Raw genomic sequence first — 23,416 nt, forward strand, 5'->3', positions numbered from 1 at the left:
ACGGTTACAATGAGGAGAACCTCAGACCTACGGTCACAACAAGAAGAACCTCAGACCTACGGTCACAACAAGAAGAACCTCAGACCTACGGTCACAACAAGAAGAACCTCAGACCTACGGTCACAACGAGAAGAACCTCAGACCTACGGTCACAACGAGAAGAACCTCAGACCTACGGTCACAACGAGAAGAACCTCAGACCTACGGTCACAACGAGAAGAACCTCAGACCTACGGTCACAACGAGAAGAACCTTCAGACCTACGGTCACAACGAGGAGAACCTCAGACCTACGGTCACAACGAGAAGAACCTTCAGACCTACGGTCACAACGAGAAGAACCTTCAGACCTACGGTCACAACGAGAAGAACCTCAGACCTACGGTCACAACAAGAAGAACCTCAGACCTACGGTCACAACAAGAAGAACCTCAGACCTACGGTCACAACAAGAAGAACCTCAGACCTACGGTCACAACAAGAAGAACTTCAGACCTACGGTCACAACGAGAAGAACCTCAGACCTACGGTCACAATGAGGAGAACCTCAGACCTACGGTCACAACGAGGAGAACCTCAGACCTACGGTCACAACGAGGAGAACCTCAGACCTACGGTCACAACAAGAAGAACCTCAGACCAACCGTCACAATGACAACACCATCACAACACAACAACCAGTAAGACTCCCTAATCGGGAGGTAAGTGACTGTCAGGTCGCATACACTAACTTTAGAAGGCAATGGTAGCCAATCAGGAGGGAATATGGGAAATGGGACAGATGCATATTGATGACATGCCTTTAGAGATACTGTGTACCGCTTTGCATGATTTTAGGGCAAAATCTGTAGGAGCAGTGTCCAAAAATGTGTTTTGCAAGAATCTGCCTCGTGGTGGCGCTAGAACAGGGCCATGTGAGAAATGAGGGGTGGAGGTTGTGGTTTGGCAGCCAAGGAGTATGTGCGCAAAGTTTGGCATGGATAGGGGCAACGGTGGCGGAGATATGAGCCGGGCAAAAGTGTGAAGTGATGTGATGGACAGACTGACTGACTGACTGACTGACAGACTGACAGACTGACGGTGGAGGTTTTGATAGTAACTGCGACCTGACAGGCGTAATAAGAACAATGACTGTCATAAATGTCTTCAATCCTGTGTCAACTCATTTACTGTCAACATGGTTTGCTCACGGGAGCCCTCAAAAGGTGTGTGTGTGTGTGTGTGTGTGTGTGTGTGTGTGTGTATAGTGTATACAGTATACACGTTTTCTTCAGTGGTTTATGCTAGACTGCGCTCTCCTCCAGCCAGGAGTGATGCAACCACTCCAGTTCCTAAGATGTATCCAGAAATCCGCCTTTCCTTCCACTGTTTACATAATGGACACACGGTGCGTTCATGGAGCCGTCGAAAATAAGGTACAAACACTGAAAAACCCTGGCAGAGGATACTGAATTAAGTAATTAATACCGACAGTATAAATAAATAGCATCTCATGTTGAAAGAATTGCCCTCTCTTTGTGGAAATCCATGCCGTTACACCACATCTCCAGTATTCACTTGATTATGCTTAGTCCAGTGTGGGATCAAGTACCGAAAATAGCCGACCTCCAAGCTCACAACATGTCACAACGCAATGGGTTGTGAGGTTGGAGGTCTGCTATTTTCCACATTTTCACCAAAATGCCCTTTTAGAAATGTCAGCCCCTGCCTCTCTAACATTCTCTGCACGTCCCTGGCCACATGTACTCCACAGCGTAATGCTAGACAGGTTTTGGGACTTGAAATCATGTGTTGCATTTTACCACGGTATTTAAGGTTAACATATTTGTTGCAATCAATTAAATCTCTTTGAAGGTCCAAGATGCCATGGTCTCCATAGACTTCCATGTAATTCATAGTGCACGGCTCATGCACGCCCATGCCTAGATCATGTGTGTGCACGCTGTTCACAGCTTTCAAACCTGCTTGGAAATGCGTTCAGGCATTCAGGAGATAGCAGCCATTATGTTTTCTTCAGATGTAAACAAACATGGCTGCCATGTTTGAAAGATGTGGTTGGTATGGGGGTTAAACGCGAGGAGCTCATTCGTCTGGAGATTCTTGCAGGGGGCGTGTCTGGCCCCGCACCCTAGGCCTACGTCACGGCTACCCACTGCCCTCCCCTTGCCCCCTCCCCTCAAGTAACGCACGCACAGTCGCACGCACAGTCTCACACACACACACACACACACACACACACACACACACACACACACACGTGAACGACAACAACACAGCGACTTTGATTTTTGAGACGACAACAACGATTAACTACACTTTTTCTACGGAGGAACATTTTGTTGAAACTACACTTTTTCTACGGAGGATTTTGTTGAACCATCTCAAGACGTAGGATTTTGTTGAACCATTTTCAAGACGTTTGCATTTAAGTCGCCCACTTCCACTGCTTTTTGCAGAGACGCGCATTTAACATTGAATGACAGACAAATAAATGCATGCCTCCATGGAGAAGCATGCATTGCAGGAAAAAAGGGGGAAAATACCAAAGGTGTTTATTTTTTTATTTAGGCTACACATCGCCCACTTCCACTGCAATCTGCGGAGACGCGCATTTAAATCACAGACAAATAAAACGCAGTAGGCTTATATGCAGAAAAAAGGGGGAACACAGCCTATGCCAAAAGAAGTGTTTCTTTTTGTATTTATACGTCGCCAGTGCCACCATGTTTTATGAGGAATGACAGATAAATAAAACGCAGGGAAAACATACCAAAGAAGTGTATATTTTTGTATTTATATGTCGCCATTGTGTTTTCTGAGGAGACACGCATTTAACATTGAATGACAGACAAAAAAAACGCAGGGGAAAATATAACAAAGAAGTGTTTTTTTATTTTTTTTATTTACACGTCGCAGCGGTCGCACGCTACCACTGCTTTCAGCGGAGACACGCTTGACACAAGCACAGGCTTATACTGGACACAAGAGGTCTCCCACTCTCCAACCCCTCTGCCTAGCCGTGACGTAGGCCTAGGGTGCGGGGCCAGACACGCCCCCTGCAAGAATCTCCAGACGAATGAGCTCCTCGCCAAATCGCGGGTTAAACATGCAATTTCGCGATCGCGATCATGCCTAGTACACTGTTGGAGGTCCAAAAAACATTTTTTGAAAACGATTTTTTTTTCTGCAAAAACTGCCAAAACTCAGGGTTGGCACAGGTAAAGGTACAAACTCTGGAAACTCATATGTGTTAATGTGTTGCATCTTACCGAGGTATTTCAGGTTGATTTTGGGCGACAGGACAAAGTTTCCGATGCACTTTGCTGCTTTCTCCAGAAGGTCTGCCTTTGGATGAATGGTGTAAATGGCTTTAACACACTCGTACAGGATTGCTGCAAAAACAAACGAGACAGAACGTTAAACAAAAAGATGAAATGACAAATGCATTGCTCATGAGGAACTGAGCTTTAAAAGAAATGCGGACATTTGTTCATCATAAACATACCATATGTGATGTTATGATGTAATAAACATACCATATGTGATGTTATGATGTAATACACATACCATATGTGATGTTATGATGTAATAAACATACCATATGTGATGTTATGATGTAATAAACATACCATATGTGATGTTATGATGTAATAGACATACCATATGTGATGTTATGATGTAATAAACATACCATATGTGATGTTATGATGTAATAAACATACCATATGTGATGTTATGATGTAATACACATACCATATGTGATGTTATGATGTAATAAACATACCATATGTGATGTTATGATGTAATAAACATACCATATGTGATGTTATGATGTAATAGACATACCATATGTGATGTTATGATGTAATAAACATACCATATGTGATGTTATGGTTCATCTCTGCTCGTTGTAAAGACTCATCCAACACTTCGTACATCATCTGACTGGTGCTGTGAACAGGAACACATAAAAACTAAATGTAGATGTATATGTGGAATTATGGAAATAAGACAATGACAATTACAGGATACTGACATATTTTAACCTGGAAGGAGCTAAGCTGGCTTTGTCTGATTGTCCAAAGTTTGTTGTACGCCCAGGGCCACATTGGCCAAGCTTCGCGGGTCACTTAATGAAATTAACTTATAAATAGCACCTCTCACTTCACACCGGGTGTGTGAAGTGAGAGGTGTGGTTGCCCTCTCTATTGTTCTTGTCTATTTTTCGCATCATCTGATATAACCCTTCACCCAATCAGACATCATGATACCTTGATACCGTGATGTCATCCTCTTCCCCCTATCTGATTGGCAGTGGTTGCCAATCAGAGATGAGATCATAATATTTTTTCCCCGTATATATATCCACCTGTTTCCGCATTATATGTGGGACACATCCGGAGAACAGCAGACATACAAGCTCACGTCGCGTCGCAGATGCAACCGTTGTGAGCTTGTAGATCACACTCAGTAGTGCTTTGGGGGCCGGACGCGACCGGACGCCGTGTGGCCGGAAATATTTCCCCACATGCACGCGCACGGACAGCACCGAACGGTGCACGACCGTGTAAACGTGTGCATACCCCCCCGCGAGAGCCGCGACAACCCCCCACCCCGCGAATCCGCGATAACTACAAGCAATACTTTAATCAGTGGCTACTACTATGCATAACAGGTTTCTAGTGGTGAATGTGTGAGCGTCCTCAAGCCTCTATTCATATGGATATATAGCCTACTTAGGTTTCCAGCTGTGACTGCATGTGCATGTGTCGATGTGTGTGTGTCCTCATCCATTACTGTGGTATTTAGTGTTTGAGATTCGTTCAAGGCAAACTTTGTTTCTCTATCCTACTGCAGCGCTGTATTTTCTAAATGAATTTAAAGAAAGTAGAACATAAAATCTTAAGTAAAAATGCAAATGTAATTAAGACTAGAAAACTATTGTTTTCCCACCATTAGATCTGCTGACATCCTTTCTATCTAAATAGCCTCTAGAGGTGCGTGCACGTGACGTCAATAAATGACCGTCCGCCCGGAAAAATAAATCCCAAAGCACCACTGATCACACTTGGCTGGAAGTTGCCGCCGCACACATTCTGCGCAACGCACGGTGGGACATTGGAAACGTGTGGATATATACCTTGATATTGTGATGTCACCCTTTTCCCCCTCTCTGATTGGCTCCCCATTAGATTCAACGCCAGCCACACATCTCTCTAGTTGTCTTACGTGTGGTCGTTCTCTCTAGTTGTCTTACGTGTGGTCGTTCTCTCTAGTTGTCTTACGTGTGGTCGTTCTCTCTAGTTGTCTTACGTGTGGTCGTTCTCTCTAGTTGTCTTACGTGTGGTCGTTCTCTCTAGTTGTCTTACGTGTGGTCGTTCTCTCTAGTTGTCTTACGTGTGGTCGTTCTCTCTAGTTGTCTTACGTGTGGTCGTTCTCTCTAGTTGTCTTACGTGTGGTCGTTCTCTCTAGTTGTCTTACGTGTGGTCGTTCTCTCTAGTTGTCTTACGTGTGGTCGTTCTCTCTAGTTGTCTTACGTGTGGTCGTTCTCTCTCTAGTTGTCTTACGTGTGGTCGTTCTCTCTAGTTGTCTTACGTGTGGTCGTTCTCTCTAGTTGTCTTACGTGTGGTCGTTCTCTCTAGTTGTCTTACGTGTGGTCGTTCTCTCTCTAGTTGTCTTACGTGTGGTCGTTCTCTCTAGTTGTCTTACGTGTGGTCGTTCTCTCTCTAGTTGTCTTACGTGTGGTCGTTCTCTCTCTAGTTGTCTTACGTGTGGTCGTTCTCTCTAGTTGTCTTACGTGTGGTCGTTCTCTCTAGTTGTCTTACGTGTGGTCGTTCTCTCTAGTTGTCTTACGTGTGGTCGTTCTCTCTAGTTGTCTTACGTGTGGTCGTTCTCTCTCTAGTTGTCTTACGTGTGGTCGTTCTCTCTCTAGTTGTCTTACGTGTGGTCGTTCTCTCTAGTTGTCTTACGTGTGGTCGTTCTCTCTCTAGTTGTCTTACGTGTGGTCGTTCTCTCTAGTTGTCTTACGTGTGGTCGTTCTCTCTAGTTGTCTTACGTGTGGTCGTTCTCTCTAGTTGTCTTACGTGTGGTCGTTCTCTCTCTAGTTGTCTTACGTGTGGTCGTTCTCTCTCTAGTTGTCTTACGTGTGGTCGTTCTCTCTCTAGTTGTCTTACGTGTGGTCGTTCTCTCTAGTTGTCTTACGTGTGGTCGTTCTCTCTAGTTGTCTTACGTGTGGTCGTTCTTGCCCAGAGCAGCCAGGATGGTGAGCAGCTGGATCTGCAGCCAGGGAGCAGGGACCGTGTGGTAGTTGAAGTCCAGAGGAAGCTTCCCTCCAACCACCTGCTTCAGGATGCTCACAAAGCTGCCTGTCAGCTCCTTGTAGCCCTCTGGGTTCTCCTGGGAACACAGGGAATCATGGGAAATTGAGTTTTTCTTTAAGCACTGAAAGCCGCTTCCAAGGAGTGGCTTTGTGTGTCCAGTGCGTCCAGGATTGAGGATTGGTCAAGCTTCACATGACAATTTGGCCCTCCAGATAAAATCATTCATTCATTCAGAATTCATAAAAATATAGAACTAAAGCACATAGAAAGTATAGATCTAGAACACAGAATGTATAGATCTAGAACACAGATTTCATAACTCTAGAACACATAGAATAAAAATTCACCGCTTCACTTCGAACCGAGGTTTGATTTTTAGCTCAATCACGGCTGCCGCAGGCGCGGGAGCTATCGGTTACTCAACGTCTTAAAGGAGCTATAGTCAACTTTTTATTGAAAAACGGATGCTAAAATAAAAACAATGTTTCGAAAATATTTTATAAAAAAATAAGCTTCATATGTTTCAATTAAAAAATGACCACAAAAAGCGTAAAATAATCATTTTGGCCATTGTCGGGCCGACACTTTACATTCTAGTAGTCTATTCTTTGATAGTGTTAGAGTGTTAGCTATTGAAAGATAACAGATATACAAGCTCGCAGTGTGGCACCGAGTGCCTCGCTGGGAGATCTGCTATTTTTTGAAAAGCAGTGAAAATTTGTGCAAATCTTTGAATCTATGCAATTAAAATTAAAGCGAACATTTGTAACTCAAATTTAGCTTCTGGTGGGTGGTCTGGAACTAAATATTTTGAGATGGGGGTCCGAAATGTAATTGTGGACGTCCTTGACATGAAAAGGTTTGAGCACCGCTGACATAAAAACATACAGTAGGTTTTTCAAAAACCTGTTAGGATTTAGTTGACATTTATAGAATCAGGTGAAACATATTCAAAGACTCAATGTTCACGATATTTCAAAAATAGCAGATCTACAAGCTCGCAGCACGGCACTCAGCGCTGTGCTGCTCGCTGCGATTTTCTTTTTATAGTTAAAGCATAAAATGATGCTTAGCAAGCAGCATGAGCAGATTGAGCACACAGGCTTCTTCAGGCTGATGGAGAGTGTGAAGACTGAAGGCTTGCGTCAATGAGCATTTTGCAGCTGCTCTAGTGAGAGGGCAACTCCAACCATGCTTCATCTGAACATAATTTGCTAGTTTGACCATGCGTTGATAAAAAAAAAAAAAAAAAAGTTTATTAGGATGTGGTAGGGCTGCAAGCAAACCTTCAGGGATTCGAACGTTCGTTCGTTACGTTGGCAATCGAAGTTCGAAATTAATGGGTTCAGGTTTTTTTCTTTTTTTTTTCTTCTTTTTTTTACACGAAAAATAATTATCAGAATGTGATAGGCCTATTCAGAATAGCACAGTAGTAGAGATAGCCAAATACGAAATAAGTTAGGCCTACCGGTAAACACTAACAGTTAATGGTGACCGTTATAGTAGTTATAAAATGCACCAGAACAGCTTGGAGCGATCAAGGACCGTCCTCCGCTCCAATTCCGCTCCAATTTGGGGCCGCGCACACACGCTTGATGACAGTAGAGTGAGAGCAGCTGAGCTGGGCAGAGAGCCAGAGACAGACGTGTGTGCTGCTGTGCTCTGAACAGCGAACACCCATCCATGCACCCAAAGATTAAACAGCCTTTCTCCTAAGCATGAGCAAAGATGGATTTCATTGCAACCCCCCAAAGGATTATAATGCGATTTCTGGGGTTGTTACATCGAGACCAGTTCAGCCCGAACGTGACGCGCTCCGACGCAGTCACCAAGTCTAATCATCATCCGTGCAACTCCGCTATACATTGAGCCTGTGCGTCAACAAACTGCGCAACATTTTCTCCGATTGGGTTGGATTTTCCAAGTGTTAGCCTAGGTGTTAATGCAGCCACGCATCCACGCGTTTTCAATGGATAAAACAGCGCATTTAAAACATTTCCTACACTTTTAGCTGGTTAAAGGCACAGTACGTTCGATGGTTCGGAGGTTCGAACGTTCGGTTTTTATTCAATTGAACGAACCATCTAAGGTTCGATGGTCCGTTCGGAAAATCCCCCCGAAGTTCGAATCCCTAATACAGGGCCAATTTAAAACGTTATCATCTTCATAGTGCACGCTATGTCATCATCAATCACTTGTCAACACAAGTAGCTTTCAGCAGTGCGTTGTATATGCATGGCTTAATCACAAGCGGAAATGCATATAAACTGTGCCGAGCGGTAATTCTCAACATTGAGAAGGATTAAAAACTACTTGAGAAGCACAATGGGACAAGAGAGACCTACTGGACTGGCCATGCTCGTGGATGATTTTGCAGGCGGCGGCGGCCCGATCATTGTGGCTTGCATACGGGCCCGGTTCTGACTTGTTCCGCCAGTGAAGAAGTGTACTGTACATACAATAGATAATAAAAGAATACACTGCCCAACTGCACTTGCACCGCACATGAACTGCTCCTGAACCGGGCAGTTCGACAGTGTGCAGATAGATATCGTGGATTCCTGGGGGGACTAAATATGGATTACATGGCAGTCTATGGAGACTGGGGGCAGTTCAGCCTGAAAATGTCAATTTTTAAAGTGCAGTGTATGTGTTAAAACAAACAGAACCTGGATCATGTGCAGGTAAATGTGATATAAAAACAAAGACAACCTGTATCATGTGCCTGTAGATGTGCAGACTTGACTCCGGGGTCTTTGTCACACAGGGCCTTGTTAAAACATGTTAAAAATACTAAAACAAACAGAACCTGTATCATATGCCTGTAGATGTGATATTAACCTGTATCATATGCCTGTAGATGTGATATTAACCTGTATCATATGCCTGTAGATGTGATATTAACCTGTATCATATGCCTGTAGATGTGATATTAACCTGTATCATATGCCTGTAGATGTGATATTAACCTGTATCATATGCCTGTAGATGTGATATTAACCTGTATCATATGCCTGTAGATGTGATATTAACCTGTATCATGTACAGTAGATGTGATATTAACCTGTATCATGTACAGTAGATGTGATATTAACCTGTATCATATGCCTGTAGATATGCAGCGATGCAGACATGACTCCGGGGTCTTTGTCACACAGGGCTTTGCGGAAGCGGTTGTGGATGTGTTGAACCTGGGTGGGGGCCACCAGGTAGAACTTGTAGAGAGCCAGCACCGCCTTACGACGGATGATCTCCCTGGAAGACCACGGGCAAGAGAAGGACAGTTATAATTCAGCCATTTAGCGGACACTCCTTGTTTTATGAGTTATGTTTTATTTAGCTTTTTCATTTTAAGGAACATTTTTCTTTCAATCTATTTTTATTAACACAACCTCTGCCAAAAAGAAATACCCCTTTGTAGGGCTTCTCTGCCATGCCCGAGGAACCCGAAGATTTAATAAGCTTTAATTTAAAAGAAAGGGTTAGGGTTAGGGTTGAATCACCAGCTGCTCCTGGACACCCTTGCTGACCTAGGCATCACCGGGACGGCACTAAAGTGGTTCTCCTCCTACCTGTCGGACCGGACCTATCAGGTCTCATGGAAAGGTTTGCTTTCATCCCCCCGAACCCTCCAAACGGGAGTCCCCCAGGGATCCGTACTTGGCCCTCTGCTTTTCTCCCTGTACACCAAATCCCTTGGTGCTGTTATCTCTGCTCACAATCTATCCTATCACTGCTATGCTGATGACACTCAACTGTTTTTGTCCTTCCCCCCTTCTGCCACCCAGGTGGAAGAACGCATTGCTGCATGTCTGGCCGACATCTCACAGTGGATGTCAGCCCACCACCTTAAGCTGAACCCGGACAAGACGGAGCTACTCTTCTTCCCAGCTAAGTCTTGCCCCATGCAAGATCTCACTATTTCCATAGATAATGCATTTGTGACTTCAGTTCCTACTGCTAGAAACCTTGGTGTGGTCCTGGACAGCCAGCTATCATTCAAGGCACACATTGCATCAGTCACCCGGTCATGTAGGTTCACACTCTATAACATCCGTAAAATCAGACCCTTCCTCACCCAGGAGGCAGCCCAGCTCCTCATTCAGACATCTGTCATATCAAAGCTTGACTATTGTAACTCTCTCCTCACTGGTCTCCCGGCATGTGCACTTAAACCTCTCCAACTGATCCAAAATGCCGCGGCACGACTGGTCTTCAACCAGCCTAAGTTCTCACATGTCTCTCCCCTTCTCCGCAGCCTCCACTGGCTCCCGGTTGCGGCCCGCACTGAATACAAAACACTGATGCTGACCTTCAAAGCAGCCAAAGGTATGGCTCCTCCATACCTCCAGAAGCTGATCAACCCCTACACCCCCACCCGGTCACTTAGATCAGCCAACACAGGGATGCTGACAGAACCCTCGCTCAAAACTCCAGGGCAAAAATCCACTCGTCCGAGACAGTTTGCCCTCCTGGCCCCCAAGTTGTGGAATAAACTCCCTGTCGCACTTAGAACAACGGACTCACTCGCTAGCTTTCGCCGTGGACTGAAGACTCACCTTTTCAGACTCCACCTAAACCCTTAGCACTACAGAAAAAGAATCAATGAATACATGAAGCTAGTTAGCATTTGTTTTTGTTTTTTAGGTTTTTTCAGAACTTTGATTATATTGTGTTTTTTCTAGATAGATATCCATTTGCATTTGTTATATTGTTGATGATGTACTGACATATTATCTTGTTTATTATTGTGATGTTATCTGCTTATTGTAAGTCGCTTTGGATTAAAAGCGTCTGCTAAATGCCTAAACTGTAAACTGTAAACTGTTAGGGTTAGGGCTGATGGAATACGCGAACACAAGATGCATAGCAGTGTCCGATCACGCACGATGGGAACTGGATTAGCGCCCGCGTTAACAGGTAGGAGAAGCCAGCAGTGAAAGACAGAAAAATCTTCGGTTTCCTCGACCGTAAACAACGAATGAGTTAATGCTGTTTATTTGACACATTTATGCTACATTTTGAAGCGTGTCACCAAACGAGCCCAAAATATTTTTGGACACTCCTCCTACAGATGTTGGCCTAAAATCACACAAAGCAGTACACAGTATCTCTACAGTCATGTCATCAACATGGATCTGTCCCATTTCCCATATTCCCTCCTGATTGGCTACGACTGCCTTCTAAAGTTTGTGTATGCGACCTGACGGTCACATATCTCCTGATTAGGGAGTCTTACTGGTGTTAATACTTACTTTGGGTGGTTGAGCTTCTCCTCCACTAGGGGCAGTATAGCAGGGATCATGTCTTTAGGGAACATCTGGCTGACTACAGTCAGAGCCATGCACACTTCTATGAGGTTGGTGCTCTGAAGGTCCTAAAAAATTAAAAATAAAACACAACATAAAGAAAACACTTAATAAACTCTCCTGCTTTATTGTGTGTGGCTTTTTTTATTTTTTTTATATATATATATATATATATACACCATATCAATAGAAAATGTAATAGCCTGTCTCTTACCATGTGACTAAATCAGATAACTATGGTCTGGATGATCCGACCAGTACTTAAAGGGATATTCCACTTTCAAAAAACATTTGGTCATTTGATTGTCAAATCAGGCTTTTATGAACACCCTGGACAGTTTTTAAATTTTAATTTGCTTGTGTCAATATTTAGACATTTGATGTAAATGTTACCAGGCCCTCCAGGCCCAGGGCCTCTCCCCACACACACCCATTGTAACGTCAAACTAATGGTTGTTTTTAATGAATACATCATGGTTAAAATGAAGTTTAAGTTACAATGGGTGTGTATGTGGAGAAAAGGTGTTTCCCTGTTGAAAGTGGAATATCCCTTTAATGATATAATGACAATAATGTATTCAGATGCTGTTTAATTGTCTAAAGCATTGTTTTATTTGTCCATTGGCAACCAATGACTCAATGTAAGACAATTAATTTAAACAAATCCCCAGTCCAAACCTTCAGCACGGTGTTGACCAGCAGCAGCAGCAGCTCATGACCTTCATTCAGGAACAGAGAGACAGCCAGGTAGCCTGGTGGAGCACACACACACACACACACACACGCACGCACGCACGCACACGCACACGCACGCACATGCACACACACGCACACGCACACGCACACACACACACACACACACAAACACGCACACACGTTTGTATTAACTATTTTGCCGGCGAACGAACGCACGTTTCTTTTTTCACGCGGTGACACCTCCATACCGAGCGTTCGTTCTTTTCCCCGCCAGAGCCTGTCTGAGCAGATGAGGGGCGGCGCGGGTTTCTGCAGCAGAAGCCCCATTTTCTGTGCCTGGATCTAATTTCTCCATTTCTATGCTCTACAACTGGTGTGAGCGAGGGACAAACTTCAGCCTCGTTCATTATTATTTATTTTTTTCACAACTAGATGAGCGATACACCTGTCTTTTACAAAAGATTGCGGTTGGAAATAATGGATGGATATTTTTCTATAAAATCGCAAAGGTAAGCTACTTTGATGGCCGTGAGCAGCAGACTATAAACATCCTAAATGGCAGTAAGAGTTAATATGCTTGTGAGGATCCATCGGGTATTTTGGGGAATCGGGCGCTTGTGAAGAGCTCTACCGCCCCGGCCTAGAGCCTGGGGTCTGCCTGATGTTTCTTATCCAGTTCAGGGGGAGTTTTTAGTCGCAGAAATGCTTGCTCAGGGTGGAACGACGTGGGCTCTCTGATCTAGTGTCTTGAGACGACTTGTGATTTGACACTACGGTCACATTGAGTTGAAACTCCATTGAATAGAACAGTGTTTCTTAACCTTTTCAGGCCGGGGACCCCCAAAATAATCACATTTTAACTGGGGACCCCCCACATCCTGACGAGCACTAAGAGTTGAGGCATTACATTTCGTATAACACAGTTCTATTGTGAAAATAGCAGATCTACATGGTCATGCATGTAGATCTGCTATTTTCACAATTACTGCCTCTAACATTTGACAATTTGGCCAATGTTTAATTTGTCATTTTAGAGGTATTACAAATTCTTTCAATCGTCTCTGGGACAACCAGATATTATTTTATTGTTGTTTGGGACAAGATCAACACAATCCTTTTTTGTGTTCAATCTGTGTTTTGAGATATTTTAGCATTTCAGCATGAATGATGGTGCATTTTGCATTGATCTTGTCCCAAACAACAATAAAATAAGATCTGGTTGTCCCAGAGGTGAACTTGCCCTTTAAATGTTATGCCTATTAGCCCTATTCATGACCCGCCCACTCAGCAAATTTCTCAGCAGCTTCCTGGTGCTGACGTCAGCTTTGAAGGGTAAACCCTGCTAAAATAACACAGAAATCCCTTTACTTAAAGCCAACAAATCATTTTTTCAAATGGTAAAGTAAAATATAATTATTTGTTCCTTTTACTGTCTTGTGTTCTTGATCATGCTAGCCCTATTTTATACTTTACTATTTGGAAATTGCATTACATTTGGAAGTTGCTGAGTGGGCGGGCTAATTAAGCAGAAATGCCCCTGTTGTCCAGTTTCCCCGGCAGAACCCAGCAGCTGTCATAGCATAGAGTGGATCCTAATAAGCCTATCACTTCTACACTATTTGTTTCTGTCAAAAGTGTGTTTTTTCTTTTATGAATCTGTTATTAGTTGCCATTACACACACATGCCACCACACTCTGATAAACAGATGTCAGGCTGTTCTGTGTTTTGCCAAGTCCCGGAGAAGACTCATTGTGATTGGCCTGTACAGTCACTTTGATTGGCAGTTGTGCAGAATGCTCATCCCAGAACATGATTTATGAGATTGTGGCTTGTGTGGAACAACCAAGGAATGGATGTGTTTCTAATGACAACTAGTAACAAAAAAAAAACACTTTTGACCACAACAAATAGTGTTAAAGCTATATCTTATAGGCTCCACTCTATGCTAAGCTATGATGGCTGCTGGGTTCTGCTGGGAAACTGGACAACAGGGGCATTTCTGCCTAATAGACCCCATGGACAGTCTTTATGGATCAATATAAGTAGGAAAATGAGCCTAGATATTATTTATGGCGGAGTTGTCCTTTAATTCAGATCATTTGCAGCAAATTACATCCTGCACATAATTCTACATGAATTAAAATGCTGAACTCTGGCTGGGGAGGGAGTCTGGGAGATTGGTGGGTTATTGATCTGGCTGGGGAGGGAGTCTGGGAGATAGGTGGGTTATTGATCTGGCTGGGGAGGGAGTCTGGGAGATTGGTGGGTTATTGATCTGAGTCTAATGATCGTTATAACAATGTCCTGCCAATCAAAGAATGTCTGAATCATTGATGGGGTGTCATTAAAACTTGTGTTGAAATGGCACACTGACTGACTAAAAAATTAAAACATGGAACTTCATTTCAAAAAGGATGCTGATCCCTGGCATAAAGTAATAACCCATACAATAACAGATCACAGCAGTGTGCCAACATAATAATTTTTCACTGTCTGGCCAAAACCTCTTAACTCCATTTTTGAGGTTTTAGATTTTTTTGGAATAAATCAGTGCTATTGAACACCCTTTACATCTGAGTGTTGGCTAAAATAATATTGAACCAATGGAAAGTAGTAAAAAGTGCTTGGGACAAAACCTCCTAACTGCACTTGCTCATTTTCCCGAAAATGAACATTTTGGAGTTAGGAGGTTTCGGCCCGACAGCAGAGATATGATAGTTTGATGGTATGGATGAGTAGGTGATGTACAGATGAGTAGCTGAGGTATGGATGAGTAGGTGATGATGATAATAATAAAAGCTAATACGTACCAACTCTCTTCTCTAGGGTGATAACATGTACAGTATGTATAGAGGATAATAACTCTCTTCTCTAGGGTGATAACATGTACAGTATGTATAGAGGATAATAACTCTCTTCTCTAGGGTGATAACATGTACAGTATGTATAGAGGATAATAACTCTCTTCTCTAGGGTGATAACATGTACAGTATGTATAGAGGATAATAACTCTCTTCTCTAGGGTGATAACATGTACAGTATGTATAGAGGATAATAACTCTCTTCTCTAGGGTGATAACATGTACAGTATGTATAGAGGATAATAACTCTCTACTCTAGGGTGATAGCATGTACAGTATGTATAGAGGATAATAACTCTCTTCTCTAGGGTGATAGCATGTACAGTATGTATAGAGGATAATAACTCTCTTCTCTAGGGTGATAGCATGTACAGTATGTATAGAGGATAATAACTCTCTTCTCTAGGGTGATAGCATGTACAGTATGTATAGAGGATAATACGTACCAACTCTCTTCTCTAGGGTGACAACATGTACAGTATGTATAGAGGATAATAACTCTCTTCTCTAGGGTGATAACATGTACAGTATGTATAGAGGATAATAACTCTCTTCTCTAGGGTGATAGCATGTACAGTATGTATAGAGGATAATAACTCTCTTCTCTAGGGTGATAGCATGTACAGTATGTATAGAGGATAATAACTCTCTTCTCTAGGGTGATAACATGTACAGTATGTATAGAGGATAATAACTCTCTTCTCTAGGGTGATAACATGTACAGTATGTATAGAGGAAAATAACTCTCTTCTCTAGGGTGATAACATGTACAGTATGTATAGAGGATAATAACTCTCTTCTCTAGGGTGATAACATGTACAGTATGTATAGAGGACAATAACTCTCTACTCTAGGGTGATAACATGTACAGTATGTATAGAGGATAATAACTCTCTTCTCTAGGGTGATAACATGTACAGTATGTATAGAGGAAAATAACTCTCTTCTCTAGGGTGATAACATGTACAGTATGTATAGAGGATAATAACTCTCTTCTCTAGGGTGATAACATGTACAGTATGTATAGAGGATAATAACTCTCTACTCTAGGGTGATAACATGTACAGTATGTATAGAGGATAATAACTCTCTTCTCTAGGGTGATAACATGTACAGTATGTATAGAGGATAATAACTCTCTACTCTAGGGTGATAACATCTACAGTATGTATAGAGGATAATAACTCTCTACTCTAGGGTGATAACATGTACAGTATGTATAGAGGATAATAACTCTCTACTCTAGGGTGATAACATGTACAGTATGTATAGAGGATAATAACTCTCTACTCTAGGGTGATAACATCTACAGTATGTATAGAGGATAATAACTCTCTACTCTAGGGTGATAACATGTACAGTATGTATAGAGGATAATAACTCTCTTCTCTAGGGTGATAACATGTACAGTATGTATAGAGGATAATAACTCTCTTCTCTAGGGTGATAGCATGTACAGTATGTATAGAGGATAATAACTCTCTTCTCTAGGGTGATAGCATGTACAGTATGTACAGAGGATAATACGTACCAACTCTATTCTCTAGGGTGATAACATGTACAGTATGTATAGAGGATAATATGTAGGGTGATAACATGTACAGTATGTATAGAGGATAATATGTACCAACTCTCTTCTCTAGGGTGATAACATGTACAGTATGTATAGAGGATAATATGTAGGGTGATAACATGTACAGTATGTATAGAGGATAATATGTAGGGTGATAACATGTACAGTATGTATAGAGGATAATATGTAGGGTGATAACATGTACAGTATGTATAGAGGATAATAACTCTATTCTCTAGGGTGATAACATGTACAGTAGGTATAGAGGATAATACCTACCAACTCTCTTCTCCAGCACGTTGCCCTGCTGGGCCAGTTTGATAGCATGGATGTAGGAGAAGTCAGCCTGGTATCCCAGCATCTCACAGTACATGGCTCTGACCATCAGCTCCTTCATCTGCCTCTGGACAGGAGATATGGACGGGAGGGATTACACACATGACCCTAACCCTAAACCCTAACCCTAAACCCAAACCCTAAACCTAACCTTAAACCTAACCGTAACCCCAACCCACAGTACATGGCTCTGACCATCATCATCTCCTTTATCTGCCTCTGGACGGGAGATATGGACGGGAGGGATTACACACATGAACGCATACACACAGTGTAGGTTTTAGTTAAAATAAATGTATTTTCTTAAGGGTTTAAAACTCTATATTGTGATAGTAACATGGCTATAGAGTGTTTGTTTAGTAACAGTGTTAAATAGCTCTATGTTGTGACAGTAATCATCCCTCCATGAAAATGTATTTTTGCCTTTATACAGAAAGTACATGAGTTCTATGGCTCATTTGTTTTAGTTATTCCAACAGTGTTGTATTTGTCACTGACTTATAGTACAAACTAGGGATGGGACGATAATCGATATTATCGTTTATCGTGATAAAAAAAACACTCACGAATTTATCGTGATAACGTCCTCCGTCATGCACTGGGATCAATTCACCTTTTATTTGCCGAGCTGCATACCCAGTACCACTTAAACCCTCTATAATTGGCAAAACGGACCTGAAAATAATGTACTTTTAATGTTTTTTTTTTTTCACTCTACCAATTCTCTAGCCGTCCTACAAGCTCAAAACGCGTCGCAAGCTGGTAGATCTGCAATTTTTTGGGCAAATGTTCCACTCCAATACCGTAATCTAATACAGCAATTTCTTTGTTCCCAATAATGGTGATATGAAACGTTCATATGGACCCATCCCTCAGTACAAGCAGTGAATGTGTCATACCATGGAGGTGTTTGGAGAAGACACCTGGTCCTTGATGGAAACCAGCTCACGTTTAATCAGCTTCTCTTCCTCCTGTGGAAACACAAGGAACATTCATGTCATGTCATATTATCAGCCATAAACATTGATAAACACACCGTCTGTATGGCCTCCAGAGTAGCAGAGAGCCTCTCCTCTCTGCCCTAAAACACCCTGGACAACACTCTTTGTTTGGCTCTGCACTATTAAGTTGTGTTGGTAGTATTGAGTATTTAGCTTGTGTTTGACATGGCAGTGAGATACTTGTAGCACTGACTAGCATTGACTGTTATGAACACTTTTGTTTGGCACTGTATTGATAAGTTGTGCTTTAAGTATTGCTATTTGCTTTTTAAGTATTGCTTTTACACTTATGAGCGTTGACTGTTTTAACACTTCATGTATATTCTTTTTTTGGTGTACCTTGCTCCTTTTACATTAGGTTTACATTAGGGCATTTTTGCAAGTCGACTCGACTCAGTAAAAAAAAGTTGAAGTCGACTTTATCATTTGATGATGTCATCACATCACACACAACCCCCCAATTACTTTGTGGGGTCCCCAGATGATTATATTAACGTGCAACATTGTTTTCTCACTCAATTGTAAACAAACCAACATAAAGTTTAAGTGTATAGATAAAGGGTATATTCACATTTCTAAAGTGCCAATTTAAGGACTTTTTAATTCCTCTAAAATGACAAATTAAACTTTGTCCAAATTGTCAAATAGAGGCAGAAATTGTGAAAATAGCCGATCTACATGTAGATCTGCTATTTTCACAATAGAAAGTATTACTTTTTTTTCAACTTCGACTTTCGACTTTCTCTGGTGGGAGTCGACTTGTGAAATGAAGTCGACTGGGTCGACTTGTCGACTTTTTCATTAATTCCCTAGTTTACCTGGGGCCTGTTTAAAGAAACCTAGATTGGGATTAAGCCAGGATTTAGCAGCTCTCCTGGTTTAACTTAGCCATGATCAGGAAGAACGCTGCTCTGGTCTTTGGTTCCATGATTGGTCACGATCAAGGATTCTGTGATCGACCTCACAGGCTTTTAGAGGAATATGTGAACGCGCATTCAGCCTGGCTTTACCATCCTGGCTCCACAAAGTCTCTCCTTCTCAGCCTGGCTTGGAGTTTAGTGGAACGGCTGTGCTAGGCTGTATGGAGCAGACATTTGTCAAACCTGGATTTGGCTTAAATCCTGTCTTATTTAATTCTGCTTTTGTGAAACACGCCCTTGGTGTACTAGTTTCTTTGAGGCGCTGAATTCTTCCCTCTGCACATTATTTAAGTGTCTATTTATTTCCCCTCTTGTTTATTGAGTAGAGTTCATGTTTACTTGTCACTCTGACTCTGAATAAGAGCATCTTTGTCCATTATAACTAAGCACTGATAAATGATAAATACAACTAAACATGAATAGAAAAAATAATAATAATATTCATAAAGCAATCATAAGCAACATTGTCCTTCTATGGAGAATCCCCCAGCAAAATCAGTTAATATATCAATATCAATATAGCATCACAATCACTTTAACCACTTTAAGCACAGACTAAAAACTCACATGTCGCAAAATGTGACACGTTGTGAGCTTGTAGATCTGCTATTTTCCACATACATGACAAAAAATGCTCTGTGTTTCTGCATGGTAATATTATTGTCTAGAATGTCCACCCGTGTTCTATGTCCGTGGCAAAAAATAAATAAAATGTCCACCTCAAGCCAGCATGGCAATGACTCCTGGAAGTGATGAATGAATGACGTGTTTGATTGACATATTGAAGAATGATGTGATGTGACTCCACCTACTGTAAGCCCATAGCACTCGCCTCCTCTCAATGAACATACATGAAAGCTAGATAGCATTCGTGAAATGTAAAATGTGTGCAAATCTTTCAATGTATATATTTTTAAAGCAGACATTTGTAACTGCAAATCCTTCTTGCTCTTGTCTCTGGAACAACATATTTGAGATGGGGGTCTGTGGTCAAATACATGTAATTCTAGGCGTCATTGACATGAAAAAGTTGCGTTTGTGCATGCGTGCGTATGCGTGTCCGTGTGTCCGTGAGTGTGTGTGTGTGTGTGTGTGTGTGTGTGTGTGTGTGTGTGTGTGTGTGTGTGCGTGTGTGCGTGCGTGCGTGCGTGTGTGCGTGCGTGCTTGCGTGCGTGCGTGCGTGCGTGTAACTCACATGTTTGGAGCTGAGCTCAGTGATGGCTCTGATCAGCTGACCCAGCTTGGAGGCAGAAGACAGTTTACCTCCAGAGGAAGGTTGCTGGTTGGAGTCCAATGCCAGGAGACTGGGCAGGGCTGTGAGGGTCTTCTCAACCACATCACTCATCTAAACACAACAATATCATCATTGTTATTATTATTTAAACATTATACACAGATACATGGTTAACTCACCCACCGCTATTTTTAAGACCCTTCTAATGGTCCACACCACCAGGATTTTGCCTACCTTTAACGTGGGCGCGCGCGCGAATCCATTGCGCGATGGTTCACCGATTGCATTCACAATACAATCCAGGCACGGTAAGCAACAAAACACTACAGCCTTCCATCGCTCAAAGCGAAACCTACTGAGCGCCACGCTGGTGTTGCACAACATTGAACCGGATGACATTTCGGCAGACAGGATACAGGCGTCGTTGTCCCGCCCCCCCATTTCCGTTCATGAACATCCAGATCCGTTTTTTGTGAATAGGGCGCTTCCATAGAGCGCTATGGACGGCGAATCGGCGATCATACTTTTTTGTTTTATAGTTATTAAAGCTAATTGATAACTCGTCATATTCGTCATAAGCAGAGTGGACCCATAAATATAGCTCGTCAAACTCGTCCTATGCAGTGGGTGAGTTAAAGAGAGTAATATGTTTGGTAACAGGAAGAGTGGTGGAGTTCTCAAATCGAGAGCTTGGAGCATAAAGGCCGTTATTTATCCACCTGTTTCCGTGAGAATTTACTGTAGCATTATCTGCGGGACACTCCCGTTTAACGGCAGACATACAAGCTCACGTCGCGTCGCAGATGCAACCGTTGTGAGCTTGTAGATCACACTCGGCTGCGGCGCCAGAACAGAAGCTGCCTGCACATTCTGCACAATGCATGATGGGATGTTAGAAAGTTGTGGATATATATATATTAAGGCTGCGACTTTAACTGATTAATTGCGATTAATTAATTACAGAAAATGTACGCGATTAAAAGAATTTACGCATTTTAATCGCACTTAGTTTTTGCACCTCAGAACCTTCAGTTTTGGGCATACCGATCATAGCGATGCACCAACCAAGAAGAGACAACAAACGCAAAGGGAGAAGTAGCCGATCAGAGTGCTTTGCTTGGCCCAGTGGATGCAAAATTTAGATTTAAAAAACTCACTCGTTGATTCACTCGTACAACAACATGTGTTTTACTTGAAAAAAAAAATGCTTCTCAGGTCAAATATCGATGTGCGATTAAAATGCGATTAATTAATCACAGAGCCTGTAATTAATTAGATTAAAAATTGTAATCGCATCCCAGCCCTAATATATATATATATATACTAACCCTAACCCTAACCCTTTTTTTTTCAGGACAGCTTTTCATTGATTGTAATAATTTAACGAAAAAAAGTAAAATTTTAAAATACATTCATTGAAGCCTAATCTGTATTAAAGTATAGATTTTTTAAACATATTGTTTTTTTAATTAAATAATTACAATCAATCAATCAATGGAAAGGTGTGCCATAAAAATAAATTTAAAAAAAAAAGTAAAATGTCACTTACGCCCTTTGCGCTCTAAGCCCTCGAAATTATCCCTGAACCAACCAGGTTTTCTGGCCGGGTTGCTAATTAATTAGTCGGGCAGGGGGCGGGCCTCGGGCCGGCCCAGTTAGGGCTTAATTTTCAGACCGATTGAGAACTCTAAAGAGCGGGCACCTCCATGTAAAAATGGCTCTTTTGCCCAAAACGTACACAAAACAATAATAATAATAGAAATGGTCTTAAGTATGTAAGATTATAACAGGCTTGAACATTCAAGGTTAAAGGTTACGTTATTGCGTCTACCTGCGTCTATACAGAACTTACAAAATACAATACAATACTCTGTCCATTGAATAATATTGGTATCCTATATATATATATATATATATATATATATATACTAAAAAGTTGGAGTTTCATTTGTACTTCTTTTGTTATTTTATAGTTGTTGTTTTTGCTCTGTGTCCTGAATAAGAAATACCTTTAATACTCTTTATTTTCACTGAATTATAATGTCTTCCTTTGCTTAATGTTGTAAGCTATTCATTGAAACACATTCAATTGCCTTGTTGTTGCAATGTGCTACATTGCAATTTTTTTTATATTTTTTTTGCTAGTTGTTTTTATCGCTCTGACCTTGGGACACTGCACTATTAGGTTGTGTTAGTAGTTTTCTTTTAGTATTTCTGCTTGTGTTTGACATGATGTAGAGATACGTGTTGCACTAACTAGCATTGACTGTTATGGTCACTTTGATTTGGGCACTGTATTATTTTTTGATAGTCCTGCTTTAAGACACTTTATGTATACAGTATATATTATTCGTTCCCTTTCCTGTTGTACCTTACTCTTACTGTACTTACTGTACTTACTGTAATCGGTACTCTGTTCTTGTTTTTTTGTTTTTATCTTTGTCATACTTCTCTGTAACTTTGTAAATAACCTTATACTGCTGTGCTGCCTCTGGGCAACTGATTTCCCCCCTTGGGATAATAAAGGTATCTATCTATCTAAATGAACCTGCCTTGCATAGCAACACTCTATAGCAATGATTACTGTCACAATATAGAGCTATTTAACACTGTTACTGAACAAACACTCTATAGCAATGATTACTGTCACAATATAGTGCTATTTAACACTGTTACTGAACAAACACTCTATAGCAATGATTACTGTCACAATATAGAGCTATTTAAGACTTATTCTAACAAATAAATGTCACTTACTGTAACTCTTTGTCTCTAATCAATGTAAATAAAGGCTATCAAAAGGTCTCATTAAAGTTTAAATTAATTAAAACATTGATATTTTATTGTCAACACAACACTCAGCTCCACACTGAAGGCAGCCATGTTGGTTTGAATGTGGAATCACGTGACCGTCCGCCGCGGTAACGTCACATCCGGCGTAAACAGGGAAAAGATTCCATAGGCCCAGAGGGTCCATGGTCGCTCCTGATTGGCTGCGTTGACCCGCGGAGCTATGGGACGTTGAGGGTTGCCACGGTAACAACTCGGCAAAAAATATTAAAACAAAAGATCTACTTCATTTCATTCACTAGCCTTATTACTTTTACTCCACTACATTCATTTGAAAACTTTAATGACTAGTTAATTTGTAGATTTAAATGATTTA

At 41.6% G+C, this 23,416-nt stretch overlaps 1 protein-coding gene across 1 annotated transcript in view; it reads right to left on the reverse strand.

Annotated features, from left to right (window-relative positions):
* ap4e1 (adaptor related protein complex 4 subunit epsilon 1) overlaps positions 1-23,128 on the reverse strand; it is a 52,637-nt gene extending 29,509 nt beyond the window's left edge. Inside the window, exons 1-10 of the mRNA XM_080736243.1 lie at positions 23,008-23,128; positions 20,212-20,361; positions 17,995-18,066; positions 17,039-17,162; positions 12,307-12,380; positions 11,575-11,696; positions 9,415-9,574; positions 6,229-6,395; positions 3,877-3,950; positions 3,269-3,391 (exon numbers count right to left, since the gene is read on the reverse strand). Coding sequence (XP_080592369.1) covers positions 3,269-3,391; positions 3,877-3,950; positions 6,229-6,395; positions 9,415-9,574; positions 11,575-11,696; positions 12,307-12,380; positions 17,039-17,162; positions 17,995-18,066; positions 20,212-20,361 — 1,066 coding nt within the window. The 5' untranslated portion in view covers positions 23,008-23,128. The remainder of the gene's footprint in view (positions 1-3,268; positions 3,392-3,876; positions 3,951-6,228; positions 6,396-9,414; positions 9,575-11,574; positions 11,697-12,306; positions 12,381-17,038; positions 17,163-17,994; positions 18,067-20,211; positions 20,362-23,007) is intronic.
* Between the last annotated feature and the right edge of the window lie 288 nt (positions 23,129-23,416).

The sequence above is a fragment of the Nannobrachium achirus genome, assembly GCF_963921795.1.
Source record: "Nannobrachium achirus genome assembly, chromosome: 11".
NCBI classification, from domain to species: domain Eukaryota; kingdom Metazoa; phylum Chordata; class Actinopteri; order Myctophiformes; family Myctophidae; genus Nannobrachium; species Nannobrachium achirus.